The 16,696-nt window shown below is 40.9% G+C and overlaps 1 protein-coding gene across 2 annotated transcripts in view; it reads right to left on the reverse strand.

Annotated features, from left to right (window-relative positions):
• nkain3 (sodium/potassium transporting ATPase interacting 3) overlaps window positions 1-15,483 on the reverse strand; it is a 269,522-nt gene extending 254,039 nt beyond the window's left edge. Inside the window, exon 1 of one of the 2 annotated variants that reach the window (XR_010005979.1) lies at window positions 14,751-15,483. Coding sequence is in view for 1 of the 2 variants with exons in the window: in XM_008108514.3 (XP_008106721.1) it covers window positions 14,751-14,804 (54 nt within the window). In the remaining variant the exon portion in view is untranslated. The remainder of the gene's footprint in view (window positions 1-14,750) is intronic. The other variant, XM_008108514.3, reaches the window with a different exon arrangement.
• Window positions 15,484-16,696: the final 1,213 nt, after the last annotated feature.

Consider the following 16,696-nt stretch of genomic DNA (forward strand, 5'->3'; position numbering starts at 1 on the left):
CTTAAGCCCTCCATTCGTGCCTCTTCAAACTCCACAGCACTGCTGGTCACAGCTGACCTCCAATTAGAGCGCTCAAGGGCCAGGGCTTCCCAGTTCTCAGTGTCTATGCCACAGTTTTTAAGGTTGGCTTTAAGCCCATCTTTAATTATCTTTTCCTGCCCACCAACATTACGTTTCCCATTCTTGAGTTCGGAATAGAGCAACTGCTTTGGGAGACGATGATCAGGCATTTGGACAACGTGGCCAGTCCAGCGGAGTTGATGGTGTAGGAGCATCGCTTCAATGCTGGTGGTCTTTGCTTCTTCCAGCACGCTGACATTTGTCCACCTGTTTTCCCAAGAGATTTGCAGGATTTTTCTGAGGCAACGCTGATGGAAACACTCCAGGAGTTTGGTGTGACGTCTGTAGACCGTCCACGTTTCGCAGGCGTAGAGCAGGGTTGGGAGGACAATGGCTTTATAAACAAGCACCTTGGTATCTCTACGGATGTCCCGGTCATCAAACACTCTCTGCTTCATTCTGAAAAATGCCGCACTCGCAGAGCTCAGGCGGTGTTGTATTTCAGTGTCGATGACACTGAAATGGTCAATGTTTTCTAATGTTATGCCATTAAGCTGTATTCCTGGCATTGCAGAGGGATTAGCTGGTGCCTGTTGGAAGAGCACTTTGGTTTTCTCGATGTTCAATGAGAGGCCGAGCTTCTCGTATGCTTCTGCGAAAATGTTTAGGGTGGCTTGTAGGTCTTCTTAACTATTAGGTTGAATTATCTGCCCATTCAACTACAGGTTTTTTCTGCCACTACTATTTTGCACTTTATTGAGAAACTACCTCTCCCCGTTTGATATATTTTGCACTTTGGCCCAGATCCTTGTTTTATTCTCCTGCTTTTAATATCTTATGCTATATGTTGATTACTATGATGGTTTTATTGATATTGATGTTTTATTGTTGGTATAATTGTTTTATCATTTTATTGTTGTATGTTCTCGGGCTTGGTCCCCATGTTAGCTGCTCCGAGTCCCCATTGGGGAGATGGGACGGGGTATAAAAATAAAGTTATTATTATTATATTATTCTTCTGAGTGCACACAGACTACGTTGTCATCGGCATATTGCAGTTCTATAACAGATGTTGTGGTGACCTTGGTTTTGTATCGTGTTTGTAACTATCTTTATGGGAACTAGGAAAATCACATGGTCTTCTCACAAGATCCATTGCTGCCTGGAGGCATTTTCTTTTTTAAATTCTTAGATTAATTTTAGGTTCCCAAGAACCAAAATACAAACACAGTCAATTCTCCTTAAGCTGACTTAAAATACTCTTTATATTTCTTTGAAATGTAATCATTTATATTTCTGGCTGTTGGAAGCAGATGATACTGATATCCTCAAGGTATTCACACTCTTAAAAGACTTTATCAACATTTCTAATATATAAAACAGGATTTCATCAATGATGTGAATCATTCAATGGCAAAATCATTTTATAAACATATATGAAAAGATATTCATTTTATGAGAGGGAACATACAAGAAACATTCTTTTTCTGCAATGTCCATGTTATAAAATAAAAGTAAGATTGGGTTTTAACAAACAAGGAGGAAAACCTAATTCCTGATTTAAAGATTTCATAAGAAAATTATAGTCTCACATGGATGAACATTCATCTATATCCCAAGGATGACTCTGAATCAAGTTAGGACTTTTCTCCCTAATAGATAGATAGATATCTTGTGTAGAAGAACAGAAAGGCACAATAGTACATGATAACAGTGTCAAATGTTCACTAGTACCCCTTTAATTGACCCATAGAAATACACAACTTTAGTCAATCTCTGCCATGTGAAATTTTCACTTCATATTTAAACCAGGATGGAGGGATAAAGAACACAGACTGAGCTCTCCATTAAAGATTATTGGCTACTTTTAAAAAGTAAGGTAATACAGAATGGAGATGACAAACTGCCGCTTGAAATTACTGTGATACCTGCAGTCAGTAAGTAACTGAAAAGTTATAATTGCCAAATAAGTGAGCAGATTCCATAGGAGAAAACCACAGCTGTTTAAATAGAATGATAGGTAAAGGTTTTCCCCTGACATTAAGTCTAGTTGTGTCCGACTCTGGGGGTGGTGCTCATCTCCATTTTAAGCTGAAGAGCCAGCGTTGTCCGTAGACACCTCCAAGGTCATGTGGCCAGCATGACTGCATGGAGCGCTGTTACCTTCCTGCCAAAGCAGTACCTATTGAGCTACTCACATTTGCATGTTTTCAAACTGCTAGGTTGGCAGAAGCTGGGCCTAACAGCAGGAGCTTACTCTGCTCCCCGGATTAGAACCACTGACCTTTCGATCAGCAAGTTCAGCACCTCAGCGGTTTAACCCTCTGTGCCGCCTGGTGCATTTTTTTTATTGAAGGGAAGAGTTCTGAAGTGGATCTTTAATTTTTAAAAATACTTCCATGTCTTAATGCAATTTATAGATTAAACACTTCCGAAATATAAATGATTACATTTAAAAGAAACATAAAGAGAATATAAAGATTGTGTTTGTATTTTGGTTCTTGGGAACCGAAAATTAACCTAACAATTTAAAAAAGAAAATGCCTCCAGCAATGGATCTTGTGAGAAGCCCATGTGATTTCTCTAGTTCCAATAAAGATAGTTACAATGACGATTCATTATGTTACGTATAAATTAGCTAACAAAAATAGAATGATAGTTCTATATTTTTGTAGTGTGATGGGTTCATATTTTAGTAGTGTAATGGGGCCAGAATAGGCATTCTTCTTCTTCATTCACACAGTTGTTTCTGATTCTTTGTGAGCTCATGGACCAGTCCACGCCAGAGCTCCCTGTCAGCCGTCGCCGCCCCCAGTTCCTTCAAGTTCATGCCAGTCACTTCAAGGATACCGTCCATCCATCTTGCCCTTGGTCGGCCTCTCTTCCTTTTTCCTTCCATTTTCCCCAGAATCATGTTCTTTTCCAAGCTTTCCTGTTTTCTCATGATGTGGCCAAAATACTTCATCTTTGCCTCTAAAAGAATAGGTATTAGATGTAAACATTGGGATTTTTTATACTGAATTATTTAAATGGCCATTTACTAGCAAGGGTGAGGGGTCATTATAACACTTTGCTGGCATTACTCTTGACTGGCCAGTTCAAAATTTAATGTAACAGTTTGGCTACATTTAAAAAATACAGTGTCCACATCACAAGAAATAGAATTTTATTGTGCTTTGAATAGACCTTAGCTGGAAGACTAGTGTCCATTGCTGAGTACTGCAAACTATGTTCACCTAGTATTTTTCTCCTAACATAGAACACAAAGCATCTTTCTGTCGGAAAAAAAAGGTGGTTTAATTAACAAGTTATCAGCTTCTGAAGATTATCAAGGAAATAGGTCCTTTTTCTGTGAACTTGCATAAGTTAAAACATAATTACCATAATTTCTTGAAAAACTATTGTGGGAGAATAACTTCAATCCTGAAGTGAGCAGATGTGGAAAAAAGTAAATAATCTCCAGCTACTGTATGTACCAAATTGTAAACCAGGACCAGAAGAAACTGTGTTAGATATTGCTGTATTACTATATACTATACTTTAAGAAGTAATCAAGTTTGAAAATCTTTTCCTCCATCAAAGTCTAAAAAGGAATATAGTTCAATCTTAGTGCCAATAGTTTTTCATTATTGTGGAAACTATCTAATATCTCAGTGGAATTTCACAGTGCACTTTAACAAAGTTCCATGATTTCTTTTTTCCTATAAAGTATATGGGACAATTCTAGTGGTAATTATACTTCTTCAGAAGGGATAAAGTTACAGAGTAGCTTTGCTTTCTACTTATTCGTGGTTCCACTGGCACTTTTTGAAATGAGTCCCTCTTTGTCAAGACTATAGCAGAACTGCTGAAAACAGGGGTTTTTAAAAAAGCAAAACAGACTTGGTGGCCTTAGATTTTGATCAGAACTCTGGTGTTGTGGGAAGAAAGTTATCTCTTTAGAAAGAGTATTGCTATATAAATGTGGAACTTGCTCTGCATCTGCAAGAATTACATTATGCATGATTATACAGACAAAGAAAATGCTGGGAGAAAAAAATGAGGCGATGTATTGTCCCACAGTAATAGTGTCTCAATTGTTTTACTATTCTGATTATGCGTTTCAATCAGAATTTCAAGTAAGACTGAGAGAAAACTAGAGACCCCTGATAAATCAAATCCTCAAGTGTCATTTCTTCTGTCCTTGGTAATGCAAGTATCAGAAGTTCTTCAACTATATAAAAGGTTGGCAAAACACAGGGTTATCTATGAACTTAAGACCAGAAAAGTTGATTACATCTGAAATATAGCATTGTTGGTGGAAAAACTGAAACAAAACCAATCAAACACGTTAGAACTTACTTTGTGCCAATGAGAGCAAGAAATAATTCATTCTTCTACAGCACCATTGTGTGTGCACAGTATCATCCAGCCGAGTTGTCTGAAATGGTCAGGGGCCTTTTATATTCTCCTCACAAAATAATTATGTATGGAAGCCCGTTGTGAAGAGTTTGCATGACATTTTGGATAATTTTGGATTTGTTTGATCCACCTTGAATGATCTGGTTGATACAGATCTAGTGGGTGTAATCTTGGATCCTACTTGTCCCAGATTAATGGGTACCTTTCACTTTGTGGAGTTGAAGTAGGTTGACAAGGTCCTTGGGTAGATGAGAGCTACATGTGCTCTCATATCTCCAAGTATCTTGTCCACCTGTTAAGCTTGGCTTAATAAAGCAGGCAGAGGGAGTTGGCTAATTGGAGTGAAGGCATACCTCAAGAAATACCTGACAAGAAATTCCTTTTTATGAAATGTTTTATGCATACTGATTCAGTTTCCCTCTTTGTTCTTTTATCTATCTGAATGGGTTTTAGCAGCATCAGGGAGGGTAGTAAAGGAGGGCTGGAGAAACACATATTTTTGGTGTTTCACAATGTGTCTGTCGTACACTACACAATAAAGCTTGAGCTGTTGAATAGCAGGATTCTACTTCAATCAGTGCTGCCATAGCTGTATGTGCCTGCCAACAGACAAGGTAAACAGGTCCTGCCTCAAGAATCCAAGTATACATGAACAGCAAAACAGAAAGAGGGAAAGCTTGCCTCACCAGCTAGTGTCAGCATCTTAAAGAAAGATACATCTATAAAGTGGAAGGCATAAGAAAACAGGAGGCTTGTGGAAGAAAAAGTAATTTTGGGTGCATTTTGGAAGAAACTATCAAGTGGTATCTAGAATGTTCAAAATGTTTTTGTTTCCTATACAAGGTTTACCTAACCTTGTGTTACCTAGTGTTCTGGTTGTTCAGCAGCCCAAATATCTACTTCTTAATAAAAGTCTAGTGTCACTTCTTGACAGCATAATCCCTGATTTATGAACGACAGCTGAAAGGCAGGAAGCAGCAATAGGACACGTACCTCTGTAATAGGAAAGACCAAGCATCTGGCAATCCAATCATCATGCTCTCCTTGTGCTCTGACAAGGAAGAAACACAGGAGATCCCTCCTGAAATTCTATTCAGCTGTGATTTAGAGAAGGCTTAAAAGAGCAGAAACCTTCTCCTGATGTTTTATCTTAACATATTCCAACCTATGGCCTGAATGAAAGAAGAGGTTAGCTCTTCCCCTAGGTTTCTGCATTTGAGAGCAAAGTTTTTTTTATGAGCATAGACATTTTTAAAGGCTTATGTGATAATTGATAGAGAACAAGGCAAGAGCATGCAACTCTACTCATGTTTTGCTTGTAGAGTCCTCAATGACATTGTGTTGGATACTTTGGAACTGATGTGCAGGCTGGATAGGATTTGTGCAGTCGACTTCTCTTCTGTTCTTAAGTGTAGGGCCAAGTCCAACTGTATAATCTGGGATAAGAATTTTAACCAACAGGAAATGCTTAGCACTAAGCAACTGTATATGAAAAACCAAGTTCTCTCACAGTGATGGTTTCAAAATACCATACTTCTCCTTATGGAATGTGCTGATGCTTCACGCCTTTTTGGTGCCACAATACTGAGGCACCACAACAAGATGATGCTCCATTGCTGATTTATCTGATTACAGGCTGCTATATACTCCACTTCATACAACTATTTAGCTTCTAACTATTTTGAATGTACACCTTGACCTCCAAATTCCACTGCCTGCTTCTAGAACTGGATCACCATTTCCACCTCAGCAGATCTAGTCCACAGGGAGGGATCCAGAAACCTTTCCCCCTTCTATTCCATCTTCACACACCTCATCTTTTCTCTTGCCCAATATCCTAGAGATTAACCAACTTTTTCCCCAACATTTCTGTCTCCTTGGCAACAGCTACCTAGACCTGTTTATGATACCTTGACCCCTCATTTATTAGAACTCACATTCATTTCATTATTTACTTCTCACTTTTCTTTGCAAACTGGCTTTGCAAAGTAGCTTACAGCAATACTTAACATAACACACACCCAAAATAGAATGAGATGGCAGCTTATAGAAATATCTCACTTCAAAGTAATAAAAATAAAACACATCTGGAAACAAGATGAATTTCTTCCATTGCTCAAAAGAGGCTTGTGCTGTTTGTTTTCTTCTCCATATGACAGGGCAAATGAAAATAAGAATTTATCTCTACCTAATCTAATTAGTGTTTGTCACAGAACTTGGACTGGGGGAGATAGATAGAAGTAACCACAAAATAAAGCTGGATAACAAGACAACCCAAGTCCTAGGAAAGGTCTTATCCTACTCCCTTTCAAATACAGAAAATCCAACATTCTTTTCCATTTGCTTCTGTTTGAACATTTAGCTTATACATAATTCTCTTTTAGCCTCTTAAATAATTCCTAGCTCCATTTTTTTCCACTGACTTCTTTTTGCCTATTCTTTAACTACTCTTGGCTGGGCCTCCAGGCATAGAACTATCCTAGGCAGTAGTTTTCTCTTTTTAACTGTTAATGGGATTTGTTATTCATCATCCACAAATTCTGATTATGCCTTCCAATCCAGAACAGAATTTACAAGTAAGAAAAATGATTATGAGTCTGTTATACCAATGGTTGGTAGTAGCTTTAACAGGACAGTATTAAATGGGTATCCTAGAAGAATGAGAGTCTTCATGTCCACAGGCAGAGCACTGAAATACTAACTCAAGTTCATACTTGAAATACAGATAACCATAAGCAGTAGGACCACAAGAAAGAAGCAATAATTCATCCACATTTGTAGTCTTATTTTTGAGGTTTTAATTATTTACTGATTTTATTTAAATATTTTTCTAGGAATAATCCATTGTGATTCAATGGTCTATTTTCTCTATATTCTATGACCATGAGATTTCTAAAGAGAACATCTATTTAGAAATTTCTAGGTCCTCTAGTACAATTCTATGATCAGCTTCCACCAGAACTTAACTGCAAAGTCATGCTGGGAGATGTAGGGCCCTTTCACACAGCCATATCACCCAGAATATCAAGGCAGTAAAATCCCACAATATCTGCTTTGAACTGGGTTATCTGAATCCACACTGTCATATATTTCCGTTCAAAGCAGAAAATGTGGGATTTTATTCTGCTGTGTGGAAGGGGCCCTAGACATCCCTAGAAAGGTGTTCTCTCAGGGGAAACACTTCCTTCACAGTTTTTCACTTTCATGAGGGTCCTGGGCTGCTAACCCCAACGAAATGTAGGGTTGACTATACATCTAAAATAAGTTTGAAATACAAAGTATAACATTTATTTCATTTATTTTTCTATTAAAATTGATAGTCATTATTTTAAAATAAAAGGTAACATATTGTACACCCAAGCAATACATTACATATGCTGCCACTACCAACAGCTCAACTATGCATCCATTTCCTCCACCTACTTCTGCAACACTTAGTATAACCAACGTAGTACAGCTTCCCATCTGATGACAAGGCACACTATGGAAAGGAAGAACAAGGTTTATATTGACATAACTGGAAATACTAATCTTTATGAGAAGTGAAAGGAAGCAGCTGTGTAGTTGTAGTTTTGGGTGGCAGCTGCGAGTTTAATGTGACATTCAGTTTGGCTCTTATGCTTCTGCACCAATCAGACATAATTCTGAGGAAAAAATGAAACAGATTGACATATAATAATTTCTAAAAATGCTGTTATTTTCTAGTCAAGCTGGGGCTATTTTTTAATATGTTTAGCTCAGATCCATTACATCACTGGAGTTAGCAAAGATGATGACTGAGCTATAACTTAATACACAAGTTTTAAAAATTATTAAGAAAAAATGGGTGGGAGCAGGGAGGAGAACAATTTTCTAGTAATGACAGCAAAGTCTGATGCTGCTTGGTAAACTGTGTTTTATGCATATTTGATTCCTGATGGAAACCCAGGTTCCCAACCATCACATCTCCACTAATTGTAATCCCCAAGAAGGAAAGAAAACTCCGCGATCATTATTTGAATCTCTAGAATAGCATTGGCTTTTCAGCTGAAATCTACTACATGAATGTGTTCCAAACTCACAAAATACTACAACCTTATTTTTAAAAATGCAATATATGCCACCAAAATTGGCAGTAGCTAAAATACAATGGTGTTTTACAATGTACTCATAGTGTGAATATTATTAATCTCTGTGTTAGCACCAGTTTTTAAGGTTATTTCATCATTTCATAGCCCCATAATAAAATACAGCATGCTTAGGATTGATTTTATATGCAGCCTACTATATATTATGGTGGCTATTCAGATTCAATACTATTTCTAACTTTTAGTGTTGAGAGGAAATCCAGCAGAATAGCAAATACTTCCACAATAACCTTCAGATCTAAGGTAATTTTAGATTTTTAAAATGTCATTATTTTTATTTTATTCTCCTTCTTATACAAGTTGAAGGAATAAGTTTGTAAAATAGCACTATTATAGTAACATACAGATCTTTACCTGAGTTAAAGACCAGTGTGAAAGTAAGATTTTCATAATCAACTGAAACTTTAGTGATGCCACAGAAGACTACCATATTTGCATTTTTATGTTCCAGCTATTATTGTGGCTTATGAGCATGATATTAGAAAAACAAAAGAATAGATAAAACCCGAAAGAATCTTGCTTGGGTTTATGGCAGAAGTAGTCAGCCCTCCCCCACCCAAAATTTACTAGGGTTAAGGACACAAGACCTCCACAAAAGTGGTAAAATGGGGGGACATAATTTTTATTACGTTCCCTCTAAACTACTATAAAGAGTTGTACTACAGGATCTAGCTATTCTTAGAGTGACCACATTAATCAGATCCATAAATAATAAAATCCAGAAAAGTTCAAACCAGAACAGTACTCTAAAACATCTGGAGAACATCAGTCTGCTGACCCTGTCAATTAACCGTAGCTGACAACATCTCCTGCTGTCTACGCAATTGTTTCCCATTCTGTCTACTCAAGGTATCACTTCAAAGCCACAAGTTCAACAAGCAGCACCTACATATAAAGTATAGTCATGCACTGGAAGAGTTACTTCTGGTCTGCATTGTAAAAAACCATAAGATGGCCAACATTGTCCATATGCTAATACACTTCAAAGCCCAAATGGGCTTCTGTAGCAATTCCATCTGGTTCATGAGCCTCAGGTGTAATCCTTAAACACAACTACTCTGTTCAGCAATTTGCTAACTGTTGTAAACATTAATTCATTTTTCAAATATTATGTAATTTATCAAAATAACAAAAATAATGTATAGGACTCTACAAGCAACAACTACCTTATAATAAGTTCTGAAACTCTAGTCTAGATGTAGCAAGAGACTCCAACACAAGTTTTTATATTGTTATAATATTGGCAAAACCACATGATTTAAAAGGATTTCACGGCTACAGACAGACCTCAGAGATATAGAAATTATGAGCTCTCATCACTTTAGCAGTTATTCTGTGATAACCACATGGAATTTAATAAAATACCATTAAGTCTGCTCTGAAGCCAGGTTTTTGTAAATTTGGACCTTCTGCCCCTCTTAAGTGTAAAGGGTTCATAGAAATAAACTCACCCCCCCCCCAAAAAAAAAGATTGACTGATGACTAAAAGCAGGATGGGAGCTCCACGAAAAGCATGGGGAGGTCCACTTCCAGAGGCTTCTTCTCTGAGGTGGAGGAAAGGTCTGCTCCTGATTTTGCTCCAACCACAGCAGGGCTTCAAACAGAGAGTATGAACAGTGAGCTAGGGAAGGCTTTGGATCTATATACTTTTATAGTGGGGTGGATTTGCACAAAATCACAGAAAGATTTCTGTGTACAAAAACGTACTCAAAACCCAAGATTTTCACACAAAAAGTTTTTCATTTAGAAAGTTTCAAATAATGAAAATACTTATGGTGGCTAACCATTTTCACAATTGGTTTATGCTAAGACACTCTTGTCAAGGGGCACATCTACACTGAATCCTTTTTTTTAGGGGGGGGGGGGGCAGGATGCTGTGTGCTGAATCAACATTGAAAAGAGTGCCAGAAAGGAATCCCCAGCTGTTGAGGGTGCCAAATGCATTTCAGTGCTCCTGGGTAGCCACTTTAACTATGCTCCCTCACCCCTGTGTCATGGCAGTTCTAGCCATGACACTGGACCTAACCATTCCCCATCACTTGTCTTGGCATCAGACAGAATAATGGGATACCAAGAAATGGATAAAGAAATGAGGAGGAAATCCCATTCCTTCCCAACATTCCCTTTGCCTCAGTGCAAGTGATGGGAAATAGGTAGGTCCTATGTCACAGCAGGAGACCACCTTATGCTTTTTTCATTCCTTGCATTCAGAATGAATAGTTGCATGCAGCTATACATTTATTGAATGCAAAATTAATTATACACAAAATATACATTTTACATGCAAAATTAATTGTTAGGCAAAAGGAACCAATAGTGAAATCCTATGGAAGAATAGTTCTTGAAAGTTGTCTTACACCACTAAATAAAATTAGAGATATACATTTAAAATGGAAAGTGTAGGAACCATGTAGCCTTCCAGATATTGTTGGATGGCAACCTACAGCACGCCAAGGCAACATAGTCAATGGTAAAGAGTGGTGGGAGTGGCAATTAAATGACATCTGGAGGGCCACCCCTATATTCTTCAGCAAAAAATGTGTACTTGGTAAAAAAAAAATCTATTTAAACCTGCACTGGGGAAAATCTGGACAGGACTCAGCACATGAATTCTAAAACACCAACATGCTTCCTTCAACCCCCTCCCAGATTCACAGTTACGATTTCAAATACAGTAGTCTCTCACTTATCCAACATAAGCGGGCCAGCAGAACGTTGGATAAGCAAATATGTTGGATAATAAGGAGGGATTAAGGAAAAGCCTATTAAACGTCAAATTACCTTATGATTTTACAAATTAAGCACCCAAACACGTTTACAACAAATTTGACAGAAAAAGTAGTTCAATACGAAGTAATGCTATGTAGTAATTACTGTATTTACTAATTTAGCACCAAAATATCACGATTTATTGAAAGCATCGACTATAAAAATGCGTTGGATAATCCAGAACGTTGGATAAGCGAGTGTTGGATAAGTGAGACTCTACTATACAAGCAACTAGTTGCAACACAGGCTTTCAAAATACCCAGCTTTTGCTTGTGGATATTGAATATAAACCAAAAACCACACGAGCCTTACTCCTCTTGCCAAAATAATGCAGACAGCCAAACTACTAAAGGAACAAAGGTCTTCTAGCATAATACTTGTAGAACACAACCTTTCAAAGAGTTATTATTCCAACAGTGGAATTGTTACACTGGCTTCTGTAGACAATATAAGCTCAGTAACAAAAATGTGCAAAGCTGTTTAATTTTTATGTTTTTGTTTTAATTATAAACACACATTATTCAGGACCAAGCCTAAAGTGGAATATATATAGCACTGCAGCCTGAGCCATGGAACCACAATGATCATACACTCAGCAAAACATCCTTCTTGCTCATTCAATGAATACCCAAAATGTATCTGTATTTTCCTGTGGTCCTCTTTGCTGTCTGCATTTCAGAAATCAGCGACTTCAGGTAACTGATGGATAAAATTAACCATAAAATCATAAAATGTTGCCAAAGTACAACATTATATGATAAAACACAAGTTTGGAAGGAGAAACACAGAGAGAGAGACTTGAGATTTTACCCTGTAGCCTTGAAGTCATTTTTTTTAAAGAACAGGCAGGCCTTACTTGCATTATCAGATCCTCAAGTGCTGCCTGAACACCTTGACCTCTTATTGATCACAAAGTGGTTTTAATACTCAGTTGTCAAGGTGAGACAATAGAACGAGTGAGATGTCTATAGAGTTGTGCACCATTTAAATACTTGATTTAAGCAGGCTGCAGAAGGGGAGGGAATCTCTGCCTCACACCAAGGATACTTCAAATGGTCTTCAGAATTCAGAATCAGAAACAAGTCAATAATATACAAGAAGAGAACATGGCAGCAAAACATGGAGTCACTCCTCACAATGGAAAGACATCATTATCATCTCATGAAGAGGAAGAAAACCAGGACACCTTACACAAAACATAGGGCCTCTTAGTTACTCTCATCACCATTAGGAGCTGAGCTGGCATTATTTATTAATTATTTAATTTATTTATATCCCGCCCTTCTCACCCTAAAGGGGACTCAGGGTGACTTACAACAAAGGCACAATTCGATGCCTTGAACACTTATCAACATAAACAACATACACTTTAAAACTACATCATTAAAAGGTGTCAATTAAAACAATTGCTTAAAATCACACAGTCTGAAAACATGTCAGGAGACATTCCAATTGTCATCTGTAATTGTTCATACAGTAATTGCACTGAGATATCCATTGCTGCACTAGGAATCACTGTGCAAATACTTGGCCCCACAACCAGGATTTAACTTTCTTCCTGAAGGTCAGGAGAGAGGGGGCTGATCTAATTTCCCTGGGAAGGCAGTTCCATAGCCGAGGAGCCACCACCGAAAAGGCCCTGTCTCTTGTCCCCACCAATCGTTCCTGCAAAGGGGATGGGATCAAGAGTAGGGCCTCTGCGGATTATCTTAATCTCCAAGATGGTTCAAAGGAAGCGATTCGTTCAGACAGATAAGCTGGGCCAGAACCGTTTAGGGCTTTATAGGTTAAAGCCAGCACTTTGAATGATGTTCAGTAGCAGACTGGCAGCCACTGGAACTGATGCAACAGAGGAGTTGTGTGCTCCCTGTACGCCGCTTCAGATAGAAACCTAGCTGCCGCCCATTGGACTATTTGAAGCTTCTGAAAAAACTTCAAAGGCAACCCCACGTAGAGCACGTTGCAGTAGTCTATTTGAGATGTAATAAGAGCGTGGACCACTGTGGCCAAATCTGACTTCCCAAGGCTATGTATTTGTATACATTGCTTCGTATTTGATCAGGATCTGCTTACTTTCCTAGTGAGTGGCTTTTTGGGAATCCTAGCTTTGTTTTTCTCCAAAGTAGGGTGCATAAAAACACAGCCAGTATGCACATCTCTGATCTAGACCTTGACAATGCCAAACTGGCATCCACTGAGCCATGCCAGCTGCTTCAAGAGGGATTTCTCTCCCATTTAAGAGAAGGATGTCTTAAAGCAACTTGGATCAGGAATGAGAGGTGAGCAACCCTTGAGTAGGCTGTAAAGAGAAAGAGTGGGAAAAGAAAGGGTCCATGCGGAACCACCAAAGTGAATAATAACAATAATAATAACAACAACTTTATTCTTGTATCCCGCCTCATCTCCTCAAAGGGACTCAAGGAGGCTCACATGGGGACCAAGCCCAGCAATACACAATAAAATACTATCACATAAATACATTTAAAACATATACACATAGACATCATGAAACATATAATACACTAAAACATACTAATACTGTATCTGATACTACTAGCACTTTTATGGCCCAGTTCTTTTTAGGAGCCAACCCAGGATTTTATCAAGCATGTTTGTTTTATATGATTTTATTTGTTTTATGACTTGCTTTATTATCGATTGATTTGTGTTATTGTTGTGTTTTATATTGTCTGTTTTGCTTGGGCTTGGCCCCATGTAAGCCGCCCCGAGTCCCCTTGGGGAGATGGGGCGGGATATAAAAATAAAATTATTATTATTATTATTATTATTATTATTATTACTCAAGCAATAGCTCCTAGTCCACTGGGGGCAAGGCAAATGTTGTCTGTGTGAAATATCATATAACCCTCTACTGAATGGACCAGAAGAAGAGCAGTAACTAGGTCTAGTCTAATTTCTCCTGGAGTATTGTACAAAGGGTCGAAAGTGACCCCAAAGGAGAACTGGTGGTGGAGGGAGTGATGGGAGCTCTCAGGAGATGCCTCTCACCTGGCACTCAGACCTTCCCTTTAGAGGAATTGGAGATGCCCAGCCTACTCTAAATAAGAAGGGGTCTTCGCTCTTGGACCAGGGGTAGAGGTAGGAGCGGAACCCCCTGAAGGCCCCTTCCTCTCCCATCCCTTGGCCTCTGGCTCTCCTTCCCAGTCCAAGGGGGCCAACTGGGCAGGGCTCCTTCTCCTGCTGGAAGGGCGCGCCAGGTGGCTCAGTCTCAGCGGCTCTGCTCAGCCCCAGGGACCTCGGAGGAAGGGGCGGATTCTGACTCGCGGGGAGAGGGAAGGAAGGAAGCCAGGAAGGCACAAGTGGGAAGCTCCACAAACGGCGCAGGAGAGGGAAGGAAGGAAAGAAGGAAGCAACGGCGCCGCCACTACTCACCAGCTGCAGCGTGCAGAGGAAGACCAGCGTGCAGCGCCCGGTGCAGCAGCCCATCGTGGGAGGGGGAGGGCTTCTTTCCCCCCTTTGGCTCGCCTTTCCTGCCCGTCCCTTCCTCCTTCTGCCGGGGGAGCAGTCCCTCTCTCACCGCATCCGCCTCGTGCGCCGGCCAAATCCCTTTGTTAGCGGCGAAGAGGAGGAGGAAGCAGGGGAGGCAGGAGACCCCTTCTGCCTCAGCCGCGGGAAAGCGAGCAAGCCGAGGCCAGCCTTTTGTGGCGCCTTGAGCCCTTTGCCGGGCGGAGAAGAGAGAGGAGAGCGTGCCCGCTCGCCTGCCTGGCTGCCGCCTTGCCTCGGGTGGGCGTGGGGCTCCGGCGCGCGGTGAATGGGACTTGTGAATGGTGGCGGCGGAAAGGGGAGGAGGCGAAGGGGGACTCGGAGTTGTCAATGGCTGAAGGCGGGGGCGAGCGGCGGGCAGGTGCCTTGACTAGCCAAAGGCGCCCTCGGAGGGGCAGCAGAGGCGGCACTGGGCCCCTGCCCCTGAGTTGAGTCAGCCCCTGCGCCCACGCCTGCCTGCCTGACGGGGGGGGGGGGGTCTCGTGAAGGGTGGAGGGCGCCCGCGAGGGTCCCTGCGAGGGCGGGGCCCAAGGGGAGGGGCTTCTCCCGTTTTCAAAGCCTCACTAGATGCGAGACCTCCTCACAACCGCGCCCCCAAAGACTTCCTTCCCCTCAGCGCCCAGGGAAGGAAGAAAGGAAGGAGGGAGGGAGGGGTGGCTGAGAGGCCCGAAAGGAGATCCCAGTCGACTCCGGGCTTGCTTTGGAGGGCGAGGGAGCGACGCCGGGCGCGCCAAGTTCAAAGCTGATTGGGTGCCTTGTCCTCTCCCTCCCTCTCCTAAGTTGAAGGCTTCTTGCTTTCCTGTAGCCAGAACAAGCAAGTCCTGGACCAATTTAGGACCGCACCACAGAGCTTGGATCCATTTCCAATCCACTTTAGGGAGGGGGCTTTAACAGCTCAGCCACACAGGTCCTGGGCCTCACCAAATACAAACTCAGAATTCTGCAGGAGGCAGAAACCGGGTTTAAAGTGGATTCATGCTCTAGTGCAAGCATGGGCAAACCTCGGCCCTCCAGGTGTTTTGGACTTCAACTCCCACAATTCCTAACAGCCTACCAAAACACCTGGAGGGCTCAAGTTTAGCCAAGCCTGCTCTAGTGTGATGAGGCGCTTAAAGAAGAAGAGCGATTTTTGCAGCATTGAGATGCCGCGGACTCTTGAACCAGATGCATCTAGTGAACGCCGCCGTTAATCCTTACGATGCGCCGAAAGAACTGGACTCGTTATCGGAGTGTGTGCGTTAATAAAGGGGCGGAAGTGGAATGAGGCACTTTTCTAAAAATCAGTCGGTATGGAGGGGCGTTGAAAAGGAAAGACAATCCGGACTGGACCCCAGGGTTCCTTTTCCGCCTGGCTACGGGGCCAAAGACATGCAAGTGTAAATAATAGCAGAGGGTAGAATGTAGCAGACATTCTGCAAACGCCGGGTTGCTGTGAGTTTTCCGGGATGTGTGGAAAGTCCAGGGTGGGCGAAAGAACTCTTGTCTGCCTGAGGCAGGTGTGAACGTTGCTGTTGATCATCTTGATTAGCTTTTCATGGCCTTGCAGATTCAAAGCCTGGCTGCTTCCTGCCTGAGGGGATCCTTTGTAGGGAGGTGTTAGCTGGCCCTGATTGTTTCATGTCTGGAATTCTTGTTTTCTGAGTATTGTTCTTTATTTACTGGACCACTCTAACAACCACCATGTCAGACTACACAGAGAAGCCATTGAAATCCACAACCATGAAAACTCTAAAATCAGGACAGTAACTAAAGAAACAATCAGGGCCAGCTAACACCTACCAGCAAAGGATTCCCCCAGGCAGGAAGCAGCTGAGCTTTGACGCTCAGACAGATAA

This window comes from Anolis carolinensis, chromosome 4 (genome assembly GCF_035594765.1).
Source record: "Anolis carolinensis isolate JA03-04 chromosome 4, rAnoCar3.1.pri, whole genome shotgun sequence".
Taxonomy (NCBI): Eukaryota; Metazoa; Chordata; class Lepidosauria; order Squamata; family Dactyloidae; genus Anolis; species Anolis carolinensis.